General features: G+C 40.9%; 1 protein-coding gene across 4 annotated transcripts; it reads right to left on the bottom strand.

Annotated features, from left to right (window-relative positions):
• Positions 1-579: 579 nt before the first annotated feature.
• ANP32E (acidic nuclear phosphoprotein 32 family member E) lies at positions 580-15,932 on the bottom strand. Of its 4 annotated transcripts, XM_045083137.1 has the most exons (8): positions 15,436-15,930; positions 12,006-12,155; positions 11,279-11,401; positions 10,136-10,298; positions 8,249-8,391; positions 8,120-8,129; positions 2,465-2,512; positions 580-960 (listed from the first exon to the last, which is right to left on the bottom strand). In XM_045083137.1, the coding sequence occupies exons 1-8, from the start codon at positions 15,487-15,489 to the stop codon at positions 890-892; spliced, it is 762 nt and encodes a 253-aa protein (XP_044939072.1). In that variant the 5' UTR covers positions 15,490-15,930; the 3' UTR covers positions 580-889. The 4 variants fall into 4 exon arrangements, with proteins under 4 accessions (XP_044939072.1, XP_012903460.1, XP_044939071.1 ...); XM_013048006.2 differs by lacking the exons at positions 580-960; positions 2,465-2,512 and adding an exon at positions 13,528-13,712 and having other exon boundaries at positions 8,070-8,391; positions 15,436-15,932; XM_045083136.1 differs by lacking the exons at positions 580-960; positions 2,465-2,512 and having other exon boundaries at positions 8,084-8,391; positions 15,436-15,931.
• Positions 15,933-16,755: the final 823 nt, after the last annotated feature.

Genomic DNA, 16,755 nt, shown 5'->3' with positions numbered 1-16,755 from the left:
GTCATGATCCCAGGGTCCTGGGATCGAGCCCCACGTCGGGCTCTCTGCTCTGCAGGGAGCCTGCTTCCTCCTCTCTCTCTGCCTGCCTCTCTGCCTACTTGTGATTTCTCTCTCTCTGTCAAATAAATAAAATCTTTAAAAAAAAAAAAAAAACGAAATTAACAACCACTGGCATGTCGTGATTTTCAGTGAGAAAAACAAAGGGCTCACCTGCATGTCTCTGAACTTAGTACAAGCATTTTTCCTTCAAAAATAAAATCTTATTAGTCACCTGGCTTAAAAGGTTTCAGAAGCCTCCACAAAAGCCTTGAACTATATTGTTGAACAGAACCTTTGCTATTTTGCTCCTACTTTCTAGGTTACTCATGTGACCAAAAAAGCACCCAAATACCCATACCCAAAAAAAATAAAAACAAGTCATTGCCTTCAAACTAAAGATCTCTGGGCCACCTCTAAAAATATAACCAACTTATCAGTCAAGAGACTATTTTCATTTCATATTCTAGCTGGCTGTGATTTCAGTTAACTTATAAATAATTTTATAACCTTATGAATGAAATGCACCAAACTACGCCTGTGTAAAAGTGATCATGTTTTAATTATGGACTAAAAATAACTAATACAGTGAGCCTGAATGAGAAAAATGAAGATTCTAAATAAATTTCACAATGGGGACAATGAAAATTTTTTCTCTACATATGATATGATCATTAACAAACTAGTAAATCTTATTTGGAATGATAAGGCAAAAATAGTAAAACCACACTTTTCCTATAAAAAGTTACAGGTTATCTTCCGTAGGGATCGCTATGGTACATGAAGAAACAAAGAAGATGGGATCACTCTATTGCACACCCAGGAACAATAGGGAAACTGGTCTTAGAATGATCTAGTCATCTTCTTCATCTCCATCATCTTCAGCATCTCGTTTCCTTTTTTCCCCTCGAAGACCTTCTTCTTCTGAAAGAAGAATGAAAGAAAAATTTACGATGTATTTTTTACAAATGAATATTTGTCAAATTACAGTTGTGAATCTATCTTATTGAAAACTTAATGGCATAAAAAATCATACGTCAAGTTTCCTCTCTGAATTTCTTTCAATTTTGGTGTACTGAACAGACTTATAGACTTAGAAATCCATAAATAATGATAGCTTGCTGTGCACCCTTGTGGCCAAATCATGAAGTACCGACCAAGAACTAGGGGTCAGTCATTAAGAGTCATTAGCAATGGGGTGCCTGGGTGGCTCAGTGGGTTAAGCCTCTTCCTTTGGCTCAGGTCATGATCCCAGAGTCCTGGGATCAAGCCCTGAATTGGGCTCTCTGCTCAGTGGGGAGCCTGCTTCCTCCTCTCTCTCTGCCTCTGTGCCTACTTGTGATCTTTGTCTGTCAAATAAATAAATAAAATCTTAAAAAAAAAAAGTCATTAGTAAACTTTTAAATTTATTTTGAAAGGGCTAGGTAAAGAGTACTAGAGAGCAAATCTCAAAAGAACATTATCTGGGAGTTCAACTGCTCTTCTCTTAGGGACAAGGCTTCATTCATCCTCTTCAAAATGAAAGACCTTAGAAAATAATAAATTAAGCTCAAGATTATCTCATCTCTTCATACCAGCTTTGAAAATAAATGTTATAGGCTGGGTGGGTTTTTTTTAAATGAAATTATTGAATGCCTTGAGAAAATTACTTTTTTTTTTTTTTAAAGATTATTTACTTATTTGACAGAGAGAGAACACAAGTAGTCAGAGCAGCAGGCACAGACAGAGGGAGAAGCAGGATCCCCACTGAGCAGAGAGCCCCATGCTGGGCTCAATCTCAGGACCCTGGGATCATGACCTGAGCCAAAGGCAGACGCTGAGGTACCCAGGTGCCCCAGAAAATTACTCTTTTAAAAAGGTTTTATGGGGCACAGTGACTTAGCCAGACATCTGCCTTCAGCTCAGGTCATGATCTCAGGATCCCGAGATAGAGCTCCACATGGGATCCACGCTAGGCCTGAAGCCTAAGATTCTCTCTCTTAGGGCACCTGAGTGGCTCAGTTGTTAAGTGTCTGTCTTCAGGTCATGATCCCAGGGTCCTGGAATCGAGCCCTGCATCAGGCTCACTGTTCGGCAGGAAGCTTGCTTCTCCCTCTCCCACTCCCCCTGCTTGTGTTCCCTCTTTTGCTGTCTCTCTCTCTCTCTCTGACAAATAAATAAATAAAATCTTAAAAAAAACAAAAATTCCCTCTCTCCCTCTCCTTATACAACCCCCACTACCACTTGCATGCTCTCTCCTTTCTCTTAAAAAAAAAAAAAAAAAGAAAGAAAAAGAAGAAGGTTTTACACCTGTCAAGGCACTCTATGTTACCAAAAGCAAATCAGGGGCCAGTAATAATTTGAATTATTATAAACACATTCTTTAAAGCATGTGAATAATAGCTCTAACTTTAATGTCAGGATTCCTTTTATGGCAAATGCAACTTACCCTCTTCTTCTTCTTCTTCTTCTCCTTCTTCAACATAGTCATCATCATCTTCTTCATCCTTGAAAACCAAACATTCAGTTTGAGAATAAAAAGCCTTGACATACTTTTCACCATTTGGTAGTAATACATTCCAACAAAAGCAAAAAAACTATGGTTATTCTGTGAATGTTCTAACAACCTCTGCCTAACATATGTCTTTTTTAAGAACGCAACTAAATCTAGCTTATGAAAATAAGTTACATTTTAGACCAGCACTGTTTAAAAGAATTTTCTGGAACAATGGAAATGTTCTGCATCTGTGCTGTCCACACGTGGCCACTGAGCATTTAACATGTGATCAGCACAAGGGCGCCTGGCTGGCTGAGTCAGTAGAGCATGCAACTCTTGATCTCAAGGTTGTGAGTTCGAACTCCACGGTGAGTGGAAAGATTACTTAAAAATAAAAAATCTTTAAATAATTATAAAATAAAATAAGGGCGCCTGGGTGGCTCAGTGGGTTAAGCCTCTGCCTTCGGCTCAGGTCATGATCTCAGGGTCCTGGGATCGAGTCCCACATCGGGCTCTCTGCTCAGCAGGGAGCCTGCTTCCCTCTCTCTCTCTCTCTGCCTGCCTCTCTGTCTACCTGTGATTTCTCTCTGTCAAATAAAGAATAAATAAAATCTTTAAAATAAAATAAAATAAAATGTGACCAGTACAAATGAGGAACTCAATTTTTCATTTTATTATATTTTAACTTAAGTAACCGAAATGTGCCCAGTGGCTATTGTAATGGACAGAGTTAACATGACAATTTCAAAGAAAGGTTTCCTATTTTATAGAGTGAGACAGAAGTTACCTGAATCCTAGCCCCAACATAGTTACATGCATTGAATAAGTCACTTAATGTCCCTGGACCTCATTTTTCCAATCAATAAAAGAAAGTGTTCATCTAGAAAGATCTATAAGTTTCTCCTATACCTAAAAATCTACACTTCAAAATAGCAATGTCAATAAAACCACAAAACTTGATCTACAACTTTTACGAAAAGAGCTATTCTGGATAGCTAAGATGTAAACACAGCCTTGAAACATCATAACAGGTTTTTTTGTTGTTGTTTTTGGTTTTTTACTTTAACCAATTGGGATAGAAATCTCTAAAGTGCCCTTCTACCATTTTATGCTAAACCTAACAAACCTTTTTCTTAAATAATCAGTCATAATCATTTGATCATGAACATAACACTAATTATTATTTCCTGATTCCCTCAGGGCCTATCAAAATTATGTAGGATGGTTTTCTCCTTTTAAAAACGACCCTGAGGGTGCCTGGGGGACTCAGTTGGTTGGGCGACTGCCTTCAGCGTGGGTCATGATCCCGGACTCCCGGGATCAAGTCCCACAATGGGCTCCCAGCTTCATGGGGAGTCTGCTTCTCCCTCTGACCCTCCCCCCTCTCATGCTCTCTCTCTCATTCTCTCAAATAAATAAAATCTTTAAAAATAAATATAATTTATTTATATTTATTATTTATTTATTTTATATTTTAAAAAATAATAAATAAAAATGACCCTGGCCTCTACTTTAAATTGTATCTTTTCCTAGTTTTCATGCCTTCTTTTTTTCAATTTCACTACTTCAATTTTAATCTGCTATGGATTCAGAAAATAGACTGTCAAGCTTATTAGAGAATTGAATATAAGAGAAAATAGGTTTAGAATAACAGCTTGAACACTCACCTACATAGAAAGAAAATGTCTTTTGTTGCTATAGTTTGGCTAATCAGAGATCTTTTACACTTACCACCATGTTCTAAATAGTTGAGTTCTACCATATGTTTGGAAAAAAAAAATAGAACCAATCAAGAGTCTCCCCTCCAACCCCACAAAAGTTTAATGCTCCTTAAAAATACTTTTAAGTGGCAAATGTCAAGAACTCCTGGGTAGTTAGGGGAAAACTTGGACAACTCATCCTTTCATAGTATCCACAGCCCCATTTGTGTCTAGAAATACTAAACCGAACCTGATATCCCAGCATGTAGGTAGAATCCCCTGAGAAACCTGACTGTAGGAAACTTGTATCAGAAAACAATCTTATAGAACCAATTCAAACACTGAAAAGCAGTCTGTACCAGAACACTATCAAGATACAAAGAGGAGAAGGAATAAGGGGGTAGTCAGTAGCATAAAAAGGAATCACAATAAAAATCGGAGCCTATAGCTTTAAACTAAAGCAGAAAAGAAAGGAAGAGAGGGTAGAGGAGAGGGGACAGGGAAGGTGGAGGGAGGGGAAGGAAAAGGAAAGAAAGAAAAAAGAGAGAGAGAAAGAAAGATAAGGGACACATTTTAAACATCTCAAATCTGTGGAGAATGATAAATGAGGATGTTTAAGTATTGGTGATTTTTTTAAAAAACACCTGAGATACTAATCACATTGATACTTAGACAATTTAGAAAGCCCCAAGTCTCAAAATCTAATTGCTTCTCCGGATTTTGTTTTAAACAAAATATGCTCAGATTCCTTGAGTCATGCTTTTAAGCCTTTCTTAAAATGGGAAGTACAGCTGACATACAGTATTATGTGAGTTTCAGGGGCACAACACGGTGATTCCACAAGGCTGCACCTTAAGCTTTTGCTCACAAGGACAGCTATCATTTAAGCCTTCAATGTTTAGTGTCATCTATTAGATGATATCCCTCAATAAAAACAGCTTTCACCAGAAGCCTGTTCAATAGAAACTATGCTTTTCCCTAACTAATGGGAAAGAACTGTTTGCTCATTGTACTCTGTATAGTCCAGAGGGATTACAATTCCTAATTCTTCTAAAGTCCCCATCCCCATTTTTAAAGAAATATACTACACAAATATAAAGCCCTTCTTTATACATATTAATTTCTGACCTCTGAAGAGTAACTGAAATAAAAATGATACTCAAAGCAAAAACAGCTACTCAATTCCCATTTCCATCTCCTTTTACTTTCTTTTTAAATCTCAACAGTCTCGGAAGCTTGTACTGACTTTCATCTTCTAGAAAATGTTTAAAACGTAACTAATTAAAAATACTAAAAACACCATTAATATTCAAACCATTCATCGTGTTTGAAAGCTTCTGGTGCGTGCTAGCCAGGTACTATACTGACCTGACGTTGTGGTTATCATCTCAGAGATTTTTTTTTTTTTTAAAGATTTATTTATTTATTTATTTAAGATTTTATTTATTTATTTGACAGAGAGAGATCACACATAGGCAGAGAGGCAGGTAGAGAGAGAAAGGAGGAAGCGGGCTCTCTGACGCGGGGCAGAGAGCCCGACGCGGGGCTCGATCCCAGGACCGTGGGATCACGACCTGAGCTGAAGGCAGAGGCTTAAACCCTCTGAACCACCCAGGCGCCCCAGATTTATTTATTTATTTATTTATTTGACAGACAGAGATCACAAGTAGGCAGAGAGGCAGGCAGTGAGAGAGGTGGAGGCAAGCTCCCTGCCGAGCACACAGCCCGATGCGGGGCTCAATCCCAGGACCTGGAATCATGACCTGAGCCGAAGGCAGAAGCTTTAACCCACTGAGCCACCCAGGCGCCCCAAGAATCTTTTTTATTTTTAAGATTTTATTTATTCACTTTTGCAACAGAAAGAGAGAGGGAGAGGGAGAGGGAAAGCATGGGCAGGGGGAGGGACAGAGGGAGAAGCAGATTCCCCACTGAGCAGGGAGCCCCACTGGGGACTCAGTCTGGGAGGAAGCCCCACCTGGAACTCAATCCCGGGACCCTGGGATCATGACCTGAGCCAAAGGCAGATGCTTAACCAACTGAACCTCCCAGGGACCCTGACTATGTCACTTTTAGTTTATGTTCCCCAAAATTCAATGGAATGATCAACACAAACATTTGCAGTTGCTTGAAAGTCATTTTTAAACTACTTAATACTATACAGACTTAATGAAGAATTCCTGACAAAGACAAAAGCCAAATAACATGAGTCTATTATTTTATTAAATAACTTAAAACTTAGACACCTGGGTGGCTAAGTCAGTTAAGCATCTGCCTTTGGCTCAGGTCATGATCCCAGGGTTCTGGGATCAAGTCCTGCATCTAGCTCCTTGCTCAGCAAGGAGCCACTTCTCCCTCTGCCTGCCACTTCCCCTACTTGTGTTCTCTCTGTCTATCTAACAAATTAACTCTTTTATAAACAAGCAAATAAACAAACAAACAGGGGCAAAATATTCATGCTGTATGCTGATGTGTAAACTGCACAGGCTGATTTTCTCTAGGAATGCTTAAATGCTTATTGTACAGCTGCTGACTCACTAAGGCCCCAAACAAGTTTAAGTTCTATTTTTCCACATTAGTTTCATATTTAAAATGGTATCAGAAAAAAATTATCATTGATCAGCGATATTATCTATCTAACCAATGTAAAAGTCATTAGGAGAACAAATAAGAATACTAATAACTTCTAGTCTAAATAAGACATATTATTTTTGATAAGAAAAAACTTGAATTATGAAATTATTCATAAACTCAGTAATTTAAAAACATTAGGAGGGAACAGTAATTCCCAGGAGCTAAAGATAATTTGTTCAAGACAACTGACACTTCCTGTGAGCTTACTATGTCCCTGTCAGTGTACGAGATGCTGATATACAAAGACAGATGACCGCCCCCTTAAAGAGCTCACCATATAGGAGAAAGTGGCCAAATCAACAAGGTTTTACAAAAGTGCCTACAGGCAACAGAAGACTAACTGAGATTCAAAGGTAACAGAGGAAGGAGAGATTATCTATAAAAAGTTACACAAAGCTTCTATAAAAAGTTACAGAAAGCTTCTGACAACTCCAGAACTAAGTTTTTAAAGAGCTCACAAAGCATGATCTAAGTTTTTAAAGAGCTCACAAAGCACGCACAAAGCGCACTCTCTCTCTCTCTCTCTAGTATATACGTAAGTAAAATGTTACTAATGTGTACATAAAATCAGTGCACTTTCCTGGCTTCAACTATACTTATGTTTACCTTAGTAAAAAAGAAAACAAAGTTGATCAGAAAGCATGGGTAGAAAGTCATTTCAGATAAGAGCAAACAATGTATCTACAGACAGAAAGGCAAGAAGCAGCCTAGTATGACAATTAAATTTGGTATTGAGGGAGAAGAGGCTGGAGAAGGAAGCAGGGGCCAGATAATGATGGGCCTTGTACACCTGGGTGGCAACAGGGAAACATTAAAGTGTTTCAACATTAAAGTGATACCATCACATCTGCATTCAGGCTAGGCAGGCACAAACCGAAACATGCAAGAGACACTTAAGTGGTGACACTGTATTCAGACAGGCCATTTGGAAAGCTACTACAAAACTGTAAGCAAGAAATCATCAGGGCAACGAAAGTTTTCCCAAGTGCCTACAATGTGCCAGTGACTAGACACTTGACATATATTATCTTGTTAAATCCTTCAAAGAAGCCTAATAGGTTGATACAATCTTTGTTTTACAAAGAAGGAAGCTGAGGGTCCGAAACTTTTGTAAAATGTTTCCACCACACTTCGAATTCTGGGCAGAATGGATTTGAAAGATATCTGGGCAGTAAAATCAATATGCGTTTAGGATTATCTGGATACGGTCTAAGCTGGGGGACAGTGGGAAAAATGACAGGCAAGACAGATACACTCAGACCCACACGTTAGGAACAACCTTCAGACTTCTACACAACTCACTATTTATAGTACTTGGCCCTATGCCTAAATAATTAATTTTCAGCACACATAAAAAGTTCCTATTCACCTGGATTTCTTCTTTCATTAAGTATGAGAGGCCCACTTCCTCTTCTCCCTCTCCCAGCTCTGAGCCTGCTTCATCTTCATCCTCATCCTCATCCTCTTCCTCTTCCTCCTCCTCTTCTTCATATTCTTCAGGTGGACCAGCTTCATCTTCCTCTTCCTCTTCATCATCTTCATCTCCATCTTTAAAAATATTTTAAAAGATGAGCAAGTGGCTGAGCAAGTTTTCTTGCAAGTATGTTGATCCTATCCACCCTTGCCCCAGTCACTTCAAATTCTTAAGCCTACGAGTAGGTAGAAAGTATCTCAGGGTGATTTTCTTTTTTTAAGATTTCCCTTTTAAGGGGGTGGGTGGGTGGCTCAGTTGGTTAAGCGTCCCGACTCTTGATTTCAACTCAGGTCATGATCTCAGGGTCATGAGCCTGCTCCATACTCAGTGGGAAGTCTCCTTGACTCTTTCCCTCTGCGCCTCTCCCTGCTTAGGCGCACATGCGTGCTCGCTCTCTCTAAAATAAATAAATAAATCTCTAAAAAAAAAAAGATTTCCCTTTTACAACATCATATTTACTATTTGAGAAATATGGTTTCTATTTTTTTTTTTAAAGATTTTATTTATTTATTTGACACAGAGAGAATGAGGGCAAGCAGGGGGTAGGGACAGAGGAAGAGTGAGAAACAGACTCCCCACTAAGCAGGGAGCCCGAGGATGTAAGGCTTGATCCCAGAACACTGGGATCATGACCTGAGCCAAAAGCAAACACTTAACCAACTGAGCTACCCAAGCACCCCAAGAAATACGGTTCCTATTTTTTTTTTTACTTTTTTTTTTTTTCTAAGATTTTATTTATTTGAGAGAGAATGCAAGCAAGCTAGAGCATGAGCCGGGGAAGGGAGAGGGAGAAACAGACTTCCCTGCTGAGCAGAAAGCCCAATGTGGAACTCAATTCCAGGACTTTGGGATCATGACCTGAGCCGAAGGCAGATGTTTAACCCACTGAGCCATCCAGATGCCCCAAAATATGGTTTCTAAATACTGAAATATTTCCAACATACAGATTTTCATTGAAACATTACATGCACTAAAGTTTGTTTTACCTTGTGGACACTTCAAAACCACCTTCTCTATCATTCTGTCATTTTCTATCAGATTTCTTTTTACAGTAAAAAAATTTTCAACCAAGAGAAACAGTGTCCCATTACTAACAAGAGCCATTCCATCATTTGATCTGTTAGTCACCCATTTATCCAATAATATATATTCACCATCTAATTCTAGAACATTTCCATCACCCCCCCACACCCTCCGCACTTCGAAAAAACCCATAGTCATTAACAGTCACTCCCCATTCTCCTCTCACCCAACCCTGGCAACCACTACTCTACTTTCTGTTTCTATGAATTTGCCTATTCTGGACATTTCAGACAAATGGAGTCACACAAAATGTGGCCTTTTGTGTCTGGCTTCTTTTACTACACAGAATGTTTTCAATGTTACAGCATGTATCAGTAGTTCATTCATTCTTATGACTAAATATTTCATTGTATGGCTATATTGCATTGTTTATCCATTAATTGACAGACCATTTGGGTTGTTTCTATTTCTTGACTGTTACGGATAACACTACAAAAAAGAACGATTCCTTTTTTTAAAAAAAAGATACTATTTAACAAGTTCCCACTTTTACCAGGTAGTGGTTAAACAAGTTTATATGGAATAAAATTTCACAGAGCTTGACAGTATAATAATCATTTAATTCCCCAAAGGTATCAGAAACCTGAAAGAAGAAATACAGGATTAGGGCTGTGGGTTTTCTAATTTTTCTTGTCTTACTAACATCTTTTTTTTTTCAACACCTAAATATCCAAGCCCAATCGAAATGGCATCGCTAGGCTGGAGCCTATATTTACAAGCAGCAAGAATGATTACCTTCATCCTCCTCTTCTGAGTCTGGAGCTTCATTATCCTCCTGATCAAATCCATCTAAGTAGGTGATTTGCTGCAGCAGCTCAAAAATACTTTCTCTGTAATCTTCCAGATTTGTGATCTCACAGTTAAACAAGTCGAGACTTTTCAAATTTTTAAGATTTTGCTGGAAAAGTAAAAGGTTAAAACTTAAACATTTCAAGATTTTAAATACTATGTTCTTTTTTTTTGATTCATGAACCAGACAATATATATTTGAAATCGAAAGAATGACTTGGGGGTTTTTCAAATTTTATGATGAAGAGTTTTGGTATCAATTATCTCTCATTTTTAAAAGATTTATTTATTTGAGAGACAGAGAGAGGGAGGGAGCAAGTGAGCACAAGGGGGGAAGAGAAAAGGGAGAAGAAAAGGCAGGGAAGCAGGATCCCCATTGAGCAGGGTAGGGAGGGGGCTCAATCAGATCTGGGAACTTGGAATCACACCTTAGCTTGAAGGCAGAAGCTCAACCAGCTGAGCCACCCTCGCAGCCCACCCCAACCCCCAATAGCAATTCTCTTAATGAGGCCCTGTATGTAAACTCCATAAGAATAGGAACTTTGTTATTTCACCACTGAATCTCTAGCACCTGGCTTAATGCCTTACTATAGAAGCCCTTTAATATATTTTGTTGACCAAGTAGGTACATAAATAGGCAACAACAATAATGTATTTAGCTTAAATCCAGTCAAGCTCATTGTCAACAATATCAACCTTCACCCAAGCTTTTTTAAATTGGAGCAACAATTTTTGTGAGTTTCACTTCATCTCATACCAGGAAAGAAAGGAGCAAATAAAATAACTAAAAAAAAAAAAAAAAAAAAAAAAAAAAAATCAAGAAGGAAGGAAAAAGAATAGAACTTAATACTAGGAAGTTTAAAACCAGATATTCAACTCCTTAAGTTAATGATAAATAAATTTCTCTTAGATTTAAAAATTTATCTGTTTCACTTTAAGAGAAAACAGTAAAACATATAGATACATATAGATAAAAACCTGTAAGAAATTCAGAAGTTTCAAAGAGTGAAATATAAATCAGCAAAAAAAACACAAGCAAATCTCAGCAGATCAGCCAAAAAATACCAAGTTCAGAAACTTTCCACTCACCAAAGCTTCTACTGTACTGAGATCTTTGATTTTGTTTCCACTCAGATTGAGGTAGGTAAGATTAGGACATTTCTCTGCCAGGACTTCCAAACCTCCAGAAATTATATTGTCACTAAGTTCCAACTATATATTCAACAAGGAGGAAAAACAAACAATGGTGAAGGCTTAGAGCAAATCAGATTTTTTTAAGGTTTTTTTTTTTTAATTTTTTAAATAATCTTTACACCCCATGTGGGACTCAACCCACAATCCTGAGATCAAGAGTTGCATGTTCTGAGTCAGCCAGGTGCACCCAGATTTTTAAAATATACCAATTTAAAGAAGAAAAACAACTGTCATTCTCTCTAGCTTCAAGCGACTGTCACAACTTATTAATTTCCAAATTCCTACCCATAATCACCAAATACTGTATTAGAACTCCTATATAATAAGCTTCTAACACAAGTTTGGTTCCAGATGTGTTACAGATAGATTTTATGTTTCAGAGAAAAACACTTGGTAGATATTAAACCCAAATTGATATCATAAAGCAATTTCATTATTAAACTTATTTTTAAAAGCTGTATTAGAGCTGATTCTAAAAATCCTACATAACCCATTCTCTTGTCTCTAGAAATTCAGAACCTTCTAATTAAAAAGCAGAATGGTTGTTTCATTTGGCCAAAACCTAGACATACTAGCCCTTGGCATCAAAACTATGATGATTTTGCACTTAATACCAACTTACCTTTCGAAGTTTATTTAAGCTGGGCAACCGGGCCAATGAACTTAGTTCCACATTAGCCATACTCAGAAACTCTAGTTTTTTAAAAGTATCATTCAGACCTTCAATTTCCCCATTGACACAAAGGCAATTATCAAGGACTAACTCTGTCACCTGTAAGACAGAAAATCAATGATTCTTCACTTTGAGTCTGTTTAGCAAAAGACCTAGGTCAAGACACACTGGAAATGTGAATATTAAAACCATGAATCCCCCTCATACAGATCCTTTTCATTCTCTCCTCCCCCATTAAAAATTTAAATGCAATCTAAAGTCATCATTATAAGTTAAACTTTTAAATTTAAACTTAGACCAAGTAGTTCAATGCCTGCTCAAATGCCTGGCGCATAAAAAAATAAAACTTTGGGGATGCCTGGGTGGCTCAGTTAAGCCACTGCCTTTGGCTCAGGCCATGATCCCAGCATCCTGGGATTGAGTCTCACATCGGGCTTCTTGCTCCACAGAAGCAAGTGACTCTGCCTGCCACTCTGCCTGCTTCTGTGTGCGCTCTCTCTCTCTCTCTGACAAATAAATAAATAAAATCTTTTTTTTAATAAATAAATAAAACTTTGAAAAAGGTCCCATGTGAAACTTGCTTCTGCCCCTGATAAGAAGGATTCTGAGGGCATATATTTACGTAGTGAGGGGACACCCAGACTACTGGGAAAGGATTCAAGTGAGCTGCCCTAAAACAGCAGGGAGAAGAAAGGAAACTATTTTGTTCACATTAAAACCCCCTTATCTTTAGTTGATAAATGCCACCGTAACTCAAAAATACCTTGTTACCTTTCATGAAGAAATGTTAGAAAGCTCATTTTGAGAAAGCTGGCTTTCGGTGGTTACTTGTTCTTAATGGCAGGGCCAAACAATGTCACCCAGAACAATACATCCTTGACAAGATGTTATTTCTCCGTAACACCCTGGTAGCATTTTTGTGGACTTCTCCCCATTGCGGGGTGGACGGGGTAGTTAGGCTGCATCCCCTTATCACATCAGAGTTGTAGAACAAAGCCTCCTGTTTTGTTAGACTCAATCTAAGGGGAAGACAGGAGATCCTGGATCTCCACTCCCAGTGCAAAAATATGTTTGAGGAACTCTGAGGGCTAAAAACTAAACAAGGAATGCCACCTTCTTTATTTGAATATGACTTTGACATAATTATTTTAGAGACCAGAGTAGACATATAATCTCTGTTTAGAAGTAAGGAAGCCAAGGGGCGCCTGGGTGGCTCAGTGGGTTAAAACCTCTGCCTTCAGCTCAGGTCATGATCTCAGGGTCCTGGAATAGAGCTGAGATGGAGCTCTGTATCAGGCTGTCTGCTCAGCAGGGAGCCTGCTCCCCCCTACCTCTGCCTGCCTCTCTGACTACTTGTGATCTCTCTCTGTCAAATAAATAAATAAAATCTTAAAAAAAAAAGAGAGAGAGAGAGAGAGAAGAAAGGAAGCCAAGGCCCAAAGGGTAAGAATGACTTGCTAGGGTCACACACTTAGTATGACAGAGCTGTGCTTCCACTCTAAATTTTCTGATTCCTAGTCCAGGTGAATGGAGGAGAGAGGGCCAGCAGATTTGGTGTCAGAAAACCAGTTCTTCCACTTGAGTAAAGAACTTCACTGCTCTGGGACTCCGTTTGCTAATTTGGATTCTAGAATACAATCCATCTTACAAGTCTGTCTGAAAGAGAAAGGTAAATAACAAACACAAAAAGTGTTTTGTAAACGATAAAGAGCTATACAAATATAAGAGATAGTTATTACACCCTAAGGGAGGAAGGAGAGGCTGCAAAAAGTCAACGTCTGGCACCCCCCAAAATTGTAGAGGAAATTCCTATGGGTAGGTAAACAAAAGAGGGTGGGGGAGCAAATCTACTTTTCCAACCCAAGACATACAAAAAAGCATTCTAAATCTGTGCTCCTGAGAGGAAGTTTTTAAAGTTTGATTTTGTTTTCCTGCAGCCCCCGAAGAGTAGGCCCTGGAAAACTCCCAGCTCCCTCTAGATGATAGAACCGACTCTTTCCTTCTCCTTGCCTTTTGCTAATTTCAGGGAAACCAGAGACTTAAAAAAGGAAAAGAAAAGAAAAGAAAAAAGTATATAAAGAACTTAGGTTCCCACTCCGCGCACGTCGCCACAGCGCACCAAACAGACCTACTCATCTTCTGCCCTGGAGGGCACCGGCACCACCCTCACCCCTGTTGAAAACAACTACATCCCTAGAATCCACTTCTAGTGTTAATTTCAGAGGCCTCAATTAACAAGCCTCTTGACGCTCTCATCTGCGGTCTGAAGTGCCAGGTTCCTAGCTGGCCAGCTGCCGCGCTCTCGGGACTAGCCGCTCCGACCCACGGGAAACCCCACACCGGGCGGGGACTCCTCAAGAGAAAGAGGGGTCGCCTCCCCGCCGGCGTTCCCAGCGCCTCCGCCCAGGGCGGGGAGGACTGGGAAAAGCCGAGGAGGGTGACCTAGAAAAGGAGGCGGAAACGCCTCCCATCCGACCCCCGAAAAGTTGGCGGCGACCAGCTTCACGTGGCCCCTCCCAAACCTGTCTCTTTAACTAAGGGGACAGCAGCCAGAGAGCATCATTTCGTTTCGCCGAATCTATCTTTAAAGCACAAAACTACTACGACCCATTTGAGTTTTTTGAGACCTTCTCCAGGGATCAAATTCGGAGTTGCGGCCACTACGACAGGACACGCCGAATATCGTGACACCGCGGGGGGACGAAGAGGATTACGCCTCGCGTCCCCTCCTCACCTCCAGTCTCTGCGGCGACTCCCAAAACTTACTTGCGGCGGGGAACCGACCGCTGACCCAGATTCCGCCCCACAGCGGTCAGCGCGCGCCGCTTCCCGGGGGAGTGGGCGCCGCCAGCAGCAGGCGGTCCTCAGACCGCCGGGGACCCCATCCCGCGCCCGGCGCGACGTCAGACACCCGGGCCTCGAGGAGGGGGGCACCCCCCCCAAAAAAAGAGAAAAAGAGTTGCAGCATTGCACAAAAGTTGGACTAACTTCTCAGGCGACGATGGCTGCGGCAGGGGCAAGTGGGACTGGGGGGTCGCGCCCACGCCGCCGGCCCCCGGGAGGAGGAGGGAACCAAGCGGCGGAGCGGACCCCAGCACCCCGCTATCCGCCCCCACCAGGCCTGGACTCCCAATTTGTAGAGAGTCTAAAGAGGCTAAGACCCCCAGGCACACACAAAAACGCCCCTAGAAACTTAAACCCTTCGCCATTTTAAGTAGAAGATTTTAATGATTTAACACTTAAAATTAAATATCCCCCAACCCTAACCCCAGGTGGGGAATAATTCATTACCCCTCCGCACACACATACCCGGACCCCCAGAAACCCGATCCTATGAATACAGGTCTGTGGGGAAGGGGAGGGGGCTGAGTCATCTCACCTCCTCCGGGGCTCTGTTCCTTAACTCCAGGTTAATCCTCTTCTTCATCTCCATGTCCTCCTCCTGCTCTTCTGCTACTACTCCCTTCCCTTACCTTTTCCTGCCTTTCCCACTACCCCAACCCTTAAATTTTAAAAGATCTGGAAATGAATGAAAAGAAAAGCAAATATAAACGCCCACCACCTCCAGATAGGTGTGGGGGAGAAAGAAGAGAATAGCAAATGGAGTCCAAGGAGTTGGGACTCTAACTCGGCTGCCCCCACCTCCTTGTCCACACACTCGCGCGCACTCACACGCACGCATACACACACAAGCACGCACACACACGCGCGCGCGCGCACCCCCCCACACACATACACACACACAAACGCGCGCGCGCGCGCGCGCGCGCACACACACACACACACACACACACACACACACACACCGCAGTTCCTTCCCCTTCAATGGCTGCTCTGAGACTGAGCCTCCATGACACGGCACCGCCAACCCCCTGGCCTACACTCCACCCACCTCCCGAATGTATTGGTTAATTCTTCAGCATCGCCCTGCTTCATTGGACTGCATAAGTGTCCATCAGTCGTCTGGGTGGACCTGAACCAGAAGCGCTGTATCTATTGGCTACAACCAAGCGCGCAGTTAACTCCGATAGGTTCGGGAGGGTGTTCGTCCTGGGGAAAGGATTTTGAATCCCAGTAGCCCCCCTTCTTTTCTTTGTGTGGTTGGCGCGCTTTCCCCGGGCGTTCGGACGGTTTTGATACCTGCTGGATTTGTTTTTTTCGGTTTTGTTTTTAGTGTGAGATGGAGGAAGAAAGCAACCTTATTATGGGCCCAGGTTGCAGGACTGATCATTTTGCACACAAATACGCACTAGCTCTTGGCTGTTTTAAAGCCCCTTGCAGCCGAGGTGCACGTGAGCTTTCGTGGCACTGCCCGGCTGGGGATAGGCTTCTGGTGCAGAGCCAGACGCTGGATAAAGATAGTATTTTAACTTCCAACATGAAGGACTGAACGTTTTTGAAAACAGTTGGGTGAAGTATATAAGTTAGGCATCTTTAAAGAAAACTAGCCTGGAGGAATTGTTACTGAGGTAATTGTTGCTGTAATGAACACTAAGCAAGACCTTGGAGGAAAAAGAGTGCTGGACTAGTTCGCATGGAAATGGTACTGCAATGCCGCTCCTTTCTCATTTCCCTTTGGTTGGTTTCCATGGATATCTCTAGGTTAAATGTGCTTTTATATTTTTTAAGTCTTTTTTTTTTTTTCTTTAAGATTCTATTTATTTGACAGAGCGAGAGAGCACAAGCTGGGCGGACAGTG

Source organism: Mustela putorius, unplaced genomic scaffold (assembly GCF_011764305.1).
Source record: "Mustela putorius furo isolate JIRA1106 unplaced genomic scaffold, ASM1176430v1.1 tig00000695_pilon_pilon_pilon, whole genome shotgun sequence".
Classification (NCBI taxonomy): domain Eukaryota; kingdom Metazoa; phylum Chordata; class Mammalia; order Carnivora; family Mustelidae; genus Mustela; species Mustela putorius.
This window is presented reverse-complemented; position numbering and strand designations above follow the sequence as displayed.